The 9,096-nt window shown below is 54.0% G+C and overlaps 2 protein-coding genes across 2 annotated transcripts; both read left to right on the forward strand.

Moving 5' to 3' along the window:
- Positions 1–1,806: 1,806 nt before the first annotated feature.
- On the forward strand, positions 1,807–5,937 carry S100A5 (S100 calcium binding protein A5). The gene is made up of 3 exons (XM_010364785.2): positions 1,807–1,840; positions 3,021–3,172; positions 5,797–5,937. The coding sequence occupies exons 2-3, from the start codon at positions 3,035–3,037 to the stop codon at positions 5,935–5,937; spliced, it is 279 nt and encodes a 92-aa protein (XP_010363087.1). The 5' UTR covers positions 1,807–1,840; positions 3,021–3,034.
- A 1,001-nt stretch (positions 5,938–6,938) lies between these two features.
- S100A6 (S100 calcium binding protein A6) lies at positions 6,939–8,608 on the forward strand. The gene is made up of 3 exons (XM_010364779.2): positions 6,939–7,246; positions 7,834–7,992; positions 8,376–8,608. The coding sequence occupies exons 2-3, from the start codon at positions 7,855–7,857 to the stop codon at positions 8,508–8,510; spliced, it is 273 nt and encodes a 90-aa protein (XP_010363081.1). The 5' UTR covers positions 6,939–7,246; positions 7,834–7,854; the 3' UTR covers positions 8,511–8,608.
- The last annotated feature ends 488 nt before the right edge of the window (positions 8,609–9,096 follow it).

The following is a 9,096-nucleotide window of genomic DNA, read 5'->3' on the forward strand; positions in this document are numbered from 1 at the left end:
GCTGAGCTGCAGGGAGGAAGTACTTAGGTGACAGTGGGATGGGGAGGAGGGGTGGCACTTAGTGCTGACATTTACAGTCCAGGCTCTGTCCTGCCACCCGCTTCCAGATCCCTGGCTTCAAACCACAGGGATGGATTAATCCTTTCCTATCTGTGTTAGGATCAGGGAGGGCAATGTGGAGGGAGACCTGGCTGTTTGCAGTAGCATGAGAATATAGGCATTCTCGAATCCACCGTCTCTGCCTCAAAGGTCCCTGGATGAGATCTGTTATCAGTCAGGAATCAAGCTCCTTCAGGGAAGGACAGGGGACTCAGAAGAGATGAGTGGGGGTCAGTGGCTGGGGTGGGAGTGAGGCAAAGGGTGGGAAGGTAACCATAGTTTGGAGACAAAATTCCACATATGTGGAATTTTGATCTGATAAATGAAATTGAGATTATTTCCCCTCCACCCCAGAAAATATGAGGCATGATATTGCTTCCCCTTAAGCAGGTTCAAGGCCAGTGGTTCAAGGGTGCAGTGGCGGGCTGAGGTTAGACTTCAAGGCCCTGCCTGGGTGACACAGGGATCTTTAAGGAAGAAGTGCGTGGAGATCAGGTGCAGAGGCTGGAAGGCGTGATCCCACTGACCTCCTCTTGCAGGTCCTCTTTCCTCTCATCATGCGGGGCTTTTCTCTCAGGTTTCAGAGGAGTGGGGCAGGTGACTCAGATGTTCCCTCAGGGTTTGACTACAGAGACTTGGGAGGAATTTCAGTTCAGGAGAAAGTCTGCTGCCTTCCCCTGCCCTCTCCATCCACCCTCCCTGGGAGCACCCTCCCTGGGGCCTCCACCTGCATCACGCTCTCCTTCAGAGATGCCTGCTGCATAGCAACCAATCCCTGCTGCCTCTCCAACCTTGCCAGTTGGGGGTGGGGTGGAGTGGGGAGCAGTGGGGAGGCCTCCCAGGCTGAGGTGGGACTGTAGTAGTGATAGGAACTACACCCTGAGCCCGGGTCTGTTCTTGGCCTGGTGGTAGAAGTACGTTGTTCTACTGTGGTGGAACAATGTCTGAGTGTCTTCTGGGATACAGGGAACTTCCCTGGCCCCTACTCCCTCCTTGACTGCAACCTGAGCCCGAACCCCCCTCCCCAATCCACAACCTCTACCCCAGTGCTGGGCCTTAGACCTTCGCTGGGTGCCTTCCCTATTCCTGATTCTCAGTCCTCCATGCCAAGAGTCTCCGACAAGCCTTTCCTGTGAAGAGCAGTGAGGCCTAGAAGAAATTGTTCATTTAAAAGCCCTTTAAAAACCTTTGGGTCCATATTAGCTCACGACCTTGACCATATCCTTCGCAGAAAATATCTTCCTCCACTGATCCCTATCTCAAGGGCTGTCTTCTCTGCTTCTGGAGTGGGTGGCAGGATGGGTGGGAGGGTCCCGATGTGGAGAGCTTCCTAGGACACGGGGAGATGGTGCCTTATGTTTGGCCCACACCTCCAAAGTTTTCTTTCCAGGACAATCTGGTTTCCTTCTTCAGCTTATTGTTCCATCAGATTTCAGATTGTGAGTTCTGATTTTTGGTCAGAAGAATAAAGTTTCTGGGATTGGGGATGTGTGTGCTGTGGGAACTCAGTGTGTCCCCAGCCCTTGTTTGTAAACAAGGAAGGTGAGATTGGCAGAAGGGGTTTCTCCCCAGCTCCATCCCGGGAGGCTCTGACGTGAGCATCCCCAAGTCCCCAGCCCCTTCCCATGGGCCCTTTCTCTACCCTGTTTCCTGGGGACAGAGAGCAGGGGAATAAAGGCAGAAGGCAGTGAGAGGGAGGCTCTGTCTGCTGCCTGGATTCTCTGGGCTCACTCCCATAGTGGTAAGTCCTTCCTTCCTATGTCCCTGTTTGTCTGCTATCTGGTGGATCACACTGGATGGTGAGGGTGATGAGTGGTGGTGACCTCCACCAAGGAGGCCTGGCCCCACAAGCGGGCATGCACTCAGGGAGGAAAGGGCAGAGACTTCGGAATTTCTTGAGAAATGGCTCTGGGGTGGAGGTGGGGGTCCGGACTAGCCAGGATGCTCCTGCAGGTGCACAGAGGCCCTTGCCTTCAACTGTGGCCCCAGCTGAGTCTCCTTGAGGTGGGAGAGGCTGAGGTTTTGGGTGGTAAGAGAGGAATGATGGGTCTGGTTTAAGAACGGCAGGGAGGGCTTTGGGCTGGAGGTGAGGACAGGATTAACCTGCAGTCCTCAAGTTCCGTGGGTGTTGCCTCCTTCCTCCCTGAGGGGCAAGTGGTTTTTATTCTGAGTCACTTGAGCTCCATCTGTCTCTTCCCTTGGCTGGGGGTGGCTGTGCCATTGGAATCCAGGCCTTTATTCAAGCGCAGCCTCTGGATCCAGGTTTTGGAATGATCCTGGAGATTTCAAGAGGCCCCCTGCTCTCCCTGCCTCCTGGCCTGTCTGTGTGTGCACTGCTCTGGGCCAGAGTCTGGAGACCAGTTGGGCCAGCTCAGTCACCTCCCTGCTGCTCGTTGTTGAGACCTCATCTCCTAGTTCCAGCCCAGCCCCCTCTCAGCCCTGGACTCTCTCTTTGCCCTGTCCCCCACTTTAATAATGGGACACTCCTCGATATCAGGTGATTCAGGCACTGGGGGAAAGGCTGGTGACTAAGGTGGGAACTGCCTCTGGAAAACCAGTTCCTAGGCGAGAAGGGGCAGACAGAAAATCGTGACCCTTGATCTGCTCCACCATCTGCCACCAGGCTTTTTGAGGAGGTCGTCTTGTCATCTTTCTGCCCCAGGCCTCCTTTTCAACAACTCCCAAGCAGGACAGTCTGTGGTCTCCTTTGGGGGCTGGCCATTCTCCTTGTACCAGCTGCTCCAGGGTTTGCTGTGGGTCTCATTGTAACCTGTGCTGATACAGATGGGTGCTCTTGTTAGTGGATTTTGGTCTCATCTTGGGTTCCAGTCTCTTGTCTTTGAGGGAGGGGCCTCAGAGGTAGGCTAGTGCTGCTGGTGGTGACTTCCTGAGGAATGGGATCTTCCTCGCTCCCTCTGCAGAGCTGCACACTGTGATGGAGACCCCTCTGGAGAAGGCCCTGACCACTATGGTGACCACGTTTCACAAATATTCAGGGAGAGAGGGTAGCAAACTGACCCTGAGTAGGAAGGAACTCAAGGAGCTGATCAAGAAAGAGCTGTGTCTTGGGGAGGTAGGTGATTGTTCCCTCATCCTCCACCCCAAAGTCTGAGTACTCCCTCTGGGGGACACATACCTACTTCCAGGATCCTCCAGCCTAAACCAGGGGCAGGGTGGCCAAGGGCTACAGACAGAGACAAAGGAAGACGGTGGGGATTTGGGGCCAGCAAAACTCTAGCCCTCTGTGAAGGAGGATGCGTCAGGGTCTCACTGAGAAGGAGGAAGGGCTGAGTCTGGAGGGTTTAGAGAAGGAGATTGAGCCTTTGATGGTGCGGCTAGGCTTTCGCAGCAGTGGCAGAACCTGTGCTAGGGGTCGTGGGTGGTGAAGGGATGCAGGGTGTCCTGGTCCAGCTGTGTAGAACCCAAGGGTAGGGACCCTACCTGATTCTTCTCTGTGTGCACAGCATGGCCAGGGCTCTACAATGGTGCTGGCTCTCCAACTGAAACTATGTTTACAAGTTACGCTATGTTAACTTGTAAATATAGGGTAGCCAAGAGACAGAACTGGTTCTCACCAGATGGAGGTGGCAGGAGGGAGGTGACTGACAGAGGGGAAGGCCCAGGAGGTTATTATAATACAATATCCCTGAGGATAAATAAATATATATATATATAAATATATATATAAATAAATATATATATATATAAATATATATAAATAAATATATATATATATTTATTTCTTTTTTTTAGACAGAGTCTTGCTTTGTTGCCCAGGCTGGAGTGCAGTGGCATGATCCTGGCTCACTGCAACCTCTGCCTTCTAGGTTCAAGTGATTCTCCTGCTTCAGCCTATTGAGTAACTGGGATTACAGGCACGCACCATCACGCCCGGCTAATTTTTGTATTTTTAGTAGAGATGGGGTTTCACTATATTGGTCAGGCTGATCTTGAACATCTGACCTCGTGATCCATCCGCCTCGGCCTCCCAAAGTGTTGGGATTACAGGCGTGAGCCACTGCGCCTGGCCAAGGATAAATAACACTCTGTCACTCGGGTTAGAGTGCAGTGGTGTGCTCATGGCTCACTGTAGCCTTGAACTTTCAGGCTCAAGCGATTCTCTCACCTCAGCCTCCTGAGAAGCTAGGACTACAAGCGAGTACCACCAAGATTAGATAATTTTAAAAATTTTTTGTAGAGATGGGGTCTCACTATTTTACCCAGGCTGTTCTTGAACTCCTGGTCTCAAATAATCCTATCGCCTTGTCCTCCCAAAGTGCTGAAATTACAGGCATGAGCCACTGTGCCTAGTCTTATTATTTTTACAGTTAAAAAAAATCAATGCTCAAATGCATCAAATAACTTGCCTAAGGGAGCTGAACTGGAGTTCTGGGCCAGGCCGGTGAATCATCCTCTCTGTTTCCTTTAAAATTTGGCCTGAGTGCCTCTCCATCTATCACACCTTGAGCCCTGGTAGGCCCTCCAAGAAAGAAGGTCCACAGTGTGCCACATGGGCAGGGGACCAAAGCAGGTGTGGGCGTCCCCAGTCCTGATCTCTGGCTTCCGCCATGTTCCCTGCATCCTGGAGTTAATGAGGGCAAAGGGAGGGGCCACGGGTACAGCGGGGGTTAATTACAGAAGGAGAAACGCCCAGGGGAGGGCCTGGCAATAACAGGAGTCCAGGATGGGGACTAGGATCATATCACAGACAAGCAGTTTCCACCTCCATAAGTCCCAGTGTCTCCTGTGAAAACCTGTAGCTGATGGCAATGATGAGGAGACATCAGGATCTGCTTGTCTATATTTTCTTCCTGTTCCACCCAAAGGACCCTGACTCCATCGTCATAGTGGAGCCAGGCTGGGACATCAAAGGACCAGACAAGAGTGTACAACTGGGCTCCAGGCAGGCCTCTTGCACAGCTCTCCTAGCAGCAGAGGGATGCAGTGGCTTCACAGCCCTGGTGCACTGCTCTCATTGAGAGACATTTTGTCTGGGCTTATTCTCACCTAGTCCTTAGAACGGGGAGAGAGTCACTCAGAGACTTGGATAACGCTCAGTGCCACATAATCAGCAAGGTTTTTTTTTTGAGAAGGAGTTTCATTCTTGTTGTCCAGGCTGGAGTGCAGTGCACATGATCTTGCTCAATGCAACCTCCGTCTCTCAAGTTCAAGCGATTCTCCTGCCTCAGCCTTCCAAGTAGCTGGGATTACAGGGATGCACAACCATGCCCTGCTAATTCTGCATTTTCAGTAGAGATGGGGTTTCACCATGTTGGTCAGGCTGGTCTCGAACTCCTGATGTCAGGTGATCTACCCACCTCGGCCTCCCAAAGTGCTAGGATTACAGATGTGAGCCACCGTGCCTGACCCAGCAAGCTGTTTTTATCAGGTGTTGGTATAAAACCCAGATGATTGTTTATTTGGCTGGGGGACGGCGTTGCAGGGAAGGCAGGATAGGCTAGCGCTCCTGCTGTCATTTATTTGCATTCAGGAGTCAGGTCCCTGACCCCCTACCTCGTGCCAGGCCCTTGCCTAGGTGTGGGCAGCGGGCAGACTCTGGCGGTCGAGATGCTGACAGTGTCACTGACTCAGCTGGGGCTCACACTGAGATTTCAGGGTGGGTATGACACCATGCAGTGGTGTGAGGGCAGGGCTGGGAGTGGGGTCTGAGTTGTCCCTCCACCTGGGTCTGTGAAGATGAAGGACAACAGCATCGATGACTTGATGAAGAGCCTGGACAAGAATAGTGACCAGGAGATCGACTTCAAGGAGTACTCGGTGTTCCTGACTACGCTGTGCATGGCCTACAATGACTTCTTCCTAGAGGACAAGAAGTGACCCGGGCTGCCCTCCGCCCTTACCCTCCACCCCTTGCTGCTGACCTTGGCTGCTCCTCTCACGGACCCTCTTTGGCCCCTTGCACTCCTCTCCCTCCCAGATGGACCCTTCCATGGGAGGAAATAAAGTTTCCATCGCAGGTGCTGGGAGTCTGGTTTTGAAGCTGTCTTGTCTACCTTGGCCTGGGGGGAGGGGAGCACAGGAGGGGTCTCTCTTTGAGTGGGTTGAGACAGCCTCTGCCTCTGGGGTTTAGGGTCCTGGGCTTCCACTGCATTCTTCTCCTTCTTTTGTGTGGATGTCTCATTGGTCTTGTCATGGCTTAGTTTTGACTGCCTGGAAAATGGGGAAGTCAGGCCAGGTGGGAACTCTGCAAAGATGCAGAGGAAGCTAAGAGAGAAAGTTGCTTTGAGAGGGGGACACTGGGAGGGGTTGGGAGTGGCAGGCAGGCCTGACTTGTCCATAGCTCACCGGAGGCCACCTTGGCAGCACCTTTAGGAAGGGCAAGTCTGGCCTCCACACCAGCCCCCTCCCTCTTCTCCATTTCCCCTTTAACAGCACCCCTCTCATCATCTCTGGGGGCCAATGCTTTCTTCTTTCCCTACCTCCTCCATCAAAATCTTTTACAGGGGAGGGTCTGAAATAACGAATGGTGCTTACAGGGCTGGGTTCCCGCCTGCATGCACATTAACACCAAAGGTGCTGTAGTGAATGGAATTTGGGGCAGTGAGGGGAAGGCGTGGAGATGTCGTAGGAACTTGTTGCTGGTAGGGCATGGGTGCCATAGATATCCTTTAGACCACAGGCTACTCCCCCTATCTCCTCTGGGGTGACCCTGAGTATCCTCTGCGGGACACCGGCATCCTGTGAGGCGCCCTCCTTGCCCACATTGACGCTGCGCTGGCTCGAGGGTCACATTCACGGTCTGGCAGAGGGAGCAGGGGTGACCGCCGCCGTCTGCCTCCTGCTCCCCTTGCCGAGTCACGTGTCACGAAGAGCAAACTGAGCAAAGTGAGCTGCACAGATGAGGGAAGAGTCGTCGTCACCGGGCGTGCAGTGGGATCTGCTGGGCTCCCCCATCCCGTCCTAACCCGGAACAGCCCCGGGCAGGAGGCGTGGAAAGTCGAGGGTAGAAACCGCGAATGTGCGTTGTGTAAGCCAAGGCGCAGGGTGGGGCGCGGGCGGGACTTGGGCGGGTGGGGTGGGCTTGGCCGAGCCGGCCTCCGGGGCATCGACCGCTATAAGGCCAGCCGGACTGCGACACAGCCCATCCCCTCGACCGCTCCCGTCGCACTTGGCCACCTCCCTACCGGTGAGTTCTCGCCAGGAGCCCTGGGTACTTCCCAGGGCCAGCCGTCCTCCCCTGGGGGTCCAGCCATCCCCAGCCCCGTCCAGTTGCTGGATCCCGACTGGGGCCGTCTGTGGCGCTCCCCAGCTGGAGGGATAGTCAGCAGCAGCAGTGCTGTGCCAGGCAGGCCTTGGGCTAAGGGATCCCAATGGGGTGTGCTCTTTTGGGGTGCGGAAGGGAGTGCCCTGGGTGTGTCATTGCCATCACGAGTGGCCCTGTGAGGCTGTGCTTAAGCTGCCTGTGCAGCCTCTATCCCCTTCCCCTGCCCAGCCATACTCCCTAACTTCTGGATCCCCTGAAGGACAGTTCTCAGCTGTGCCCAAAGCTACTGTTCCTATACGCTTCTTAGAATCCTTAAGCCACCTCTTGTGCCTTGGCCCTAGTCTTCTCTCTCCTTCCCCTTCAAGTCCTGGGCTGTCTCCTGATGCCATTGTATGTGGCCTGAGACTGGGTGGTTCCCAAGGGGTCGGGGCTAGTGCAGGCAGCATTATTGGGGGGTGTGGGTGAGAAGTCCTTGCTCCCATGGCACTGACAAGGCCCTCTGCTGCCAGCTCCAAGTCCAGCCCTCAGCCATGGCATGCCCCCTGGATCAGGCCATTGGCCTCCTTGTGGCCATCTTCCACAAGTACTCCGGCAGGGAGGGTGACAAGCACACCCTGAGCAAGAAGGAGCTGAAGGAGCTGATCCAGAAGGAGCTCACCATTGGCTCGGTGAGTGGCCTCCTCTGCAGGACCCCTTTTCCCACCCTTGTCCTTTGGAAGCAGGATTAGGGGAGGGAGAGGTGCCAGGTGCATCTGACTCACATTTACCCACATTCTGAGGCTCTGGTCCACATGTCTTACTGAGCTGTAGACCCACTCTCCCAGCGGGTAGGGGATGCTCCCAGCCTGATATCCATCGCTCCAAATGAGGACCAGTAACTGAGGAGTAGCTGAGCAGAAGTAATGCCAAAGTGAAACTCAAGGTGGACATAAGTCCTTGGTGATGAGGGAGCACAGATTCACTTGCAGAGATGGCTGCCTGGGAGGGGGAAGGGGAAGAATCCAAGATTGTCATCACCACTGAGTCTGGATTTCACATTCTAACACGTTAGAAGCTGCAGGATGCTGAAATTGCAAGGCTGATGGAAGACTTGGACCGGAACAAGGACCAGGAGGTGAACTTCCAGGAGTATGTCACCTTCCTGGGGGCCTTGGCTTTGATCTACAATGAAGCCCTCAAGGGCTGAAAATAAATAGGGAAGATGGAGTCACCCTCTGGGGGTCCTCTCTGAGTCAAATCCAGTGGTGGGTAATTGTACAATAAATTTTTTTTTGGTCAAATTTACCCTTGTGTCCTGGTTTCCGAATTATTTCTGTTCCTCCTTGACTTAGTGGGGCACCAGCCATCGGAAGATTTGCTCATAGTCGACCTCTGAAAATGACTCATTGACTCGCCAGGCCAGGGGACCCACCCTGACAAGGCTCTTTCTAGCACATAAGGTGCCTTTATGTGAATGAGGAGAGATGCCCCTCTTGGCAATGCCATCCTAAGGAAAGGCTCAAGTGGTTTCCAGTAGAGAGTGCCCTGGGATGAGCTTGGAGATGGAAATGGTCCCTGGGCTGGGATGTGATGGGGTCTGGGGGCTGGAAGTGGGGCAGAGATAGTCCCAGAGGCTCCCAGATGTGTTTTGCTCTGGGTGTGGCAAGAAGGGCCCTGGGGTGGGGCAAGTCCCCTTTCTCACCACAGTGCAGGGGGCAGATAGGACACATCTGAGATGCCTGAAGCTTGGCTGGGGGAGTTTCTTAGACTAGTGAGGACGCTGTGTGACTGAG

This window comes from Rhinopithecus roxellana, chromosome 8 (genome assembly GCF_007565055.1).
Source record: "Rhinopithecus roxellana isolate Shanxi Qingling chromosome 8, ASM756505v1, whole genome shotgun sequence".
Taxonomy (NCBI): Eukaryota; Metazoa; Chordata; class Mammalia; order Primates; family Cercopithecidae; genus Rhinopithecus; species Rhinopithecus roxellana.

Excerpts from the sequence above, each read along its gene's own strand:
- S100A6 (XM_010364779.2), top strand. The coding sequence starts at position 7,855 with ATGGCATGCCCCCTGGATCAGGCCATTGGCCTCCTTGTGGCCATCTTC. Across the intron at positions 7,993-8,375 it reads AGGAGCTCACCATTGGCTCG|AAGCTGCAGGATGCTGAAAT; the intron begins GTGAGTGGCCTC and ends CTAACACGTTAG.
- S100A5 (XM_010364785.2), top strand. The coding sequence starts at position 3,035 with ATGGAGACCCCTCTGGAGAAGGCCCTGACCACTATGGTGACCACGTTT. Across the intron at positions 3,173-5,796 it reads AAGAGCTGTGTCTTGGGGAG|ATGAAGGACAACAGCATCGA; the intron begins GTAGGTGATTGT and ends GGGTCTGTGAAG.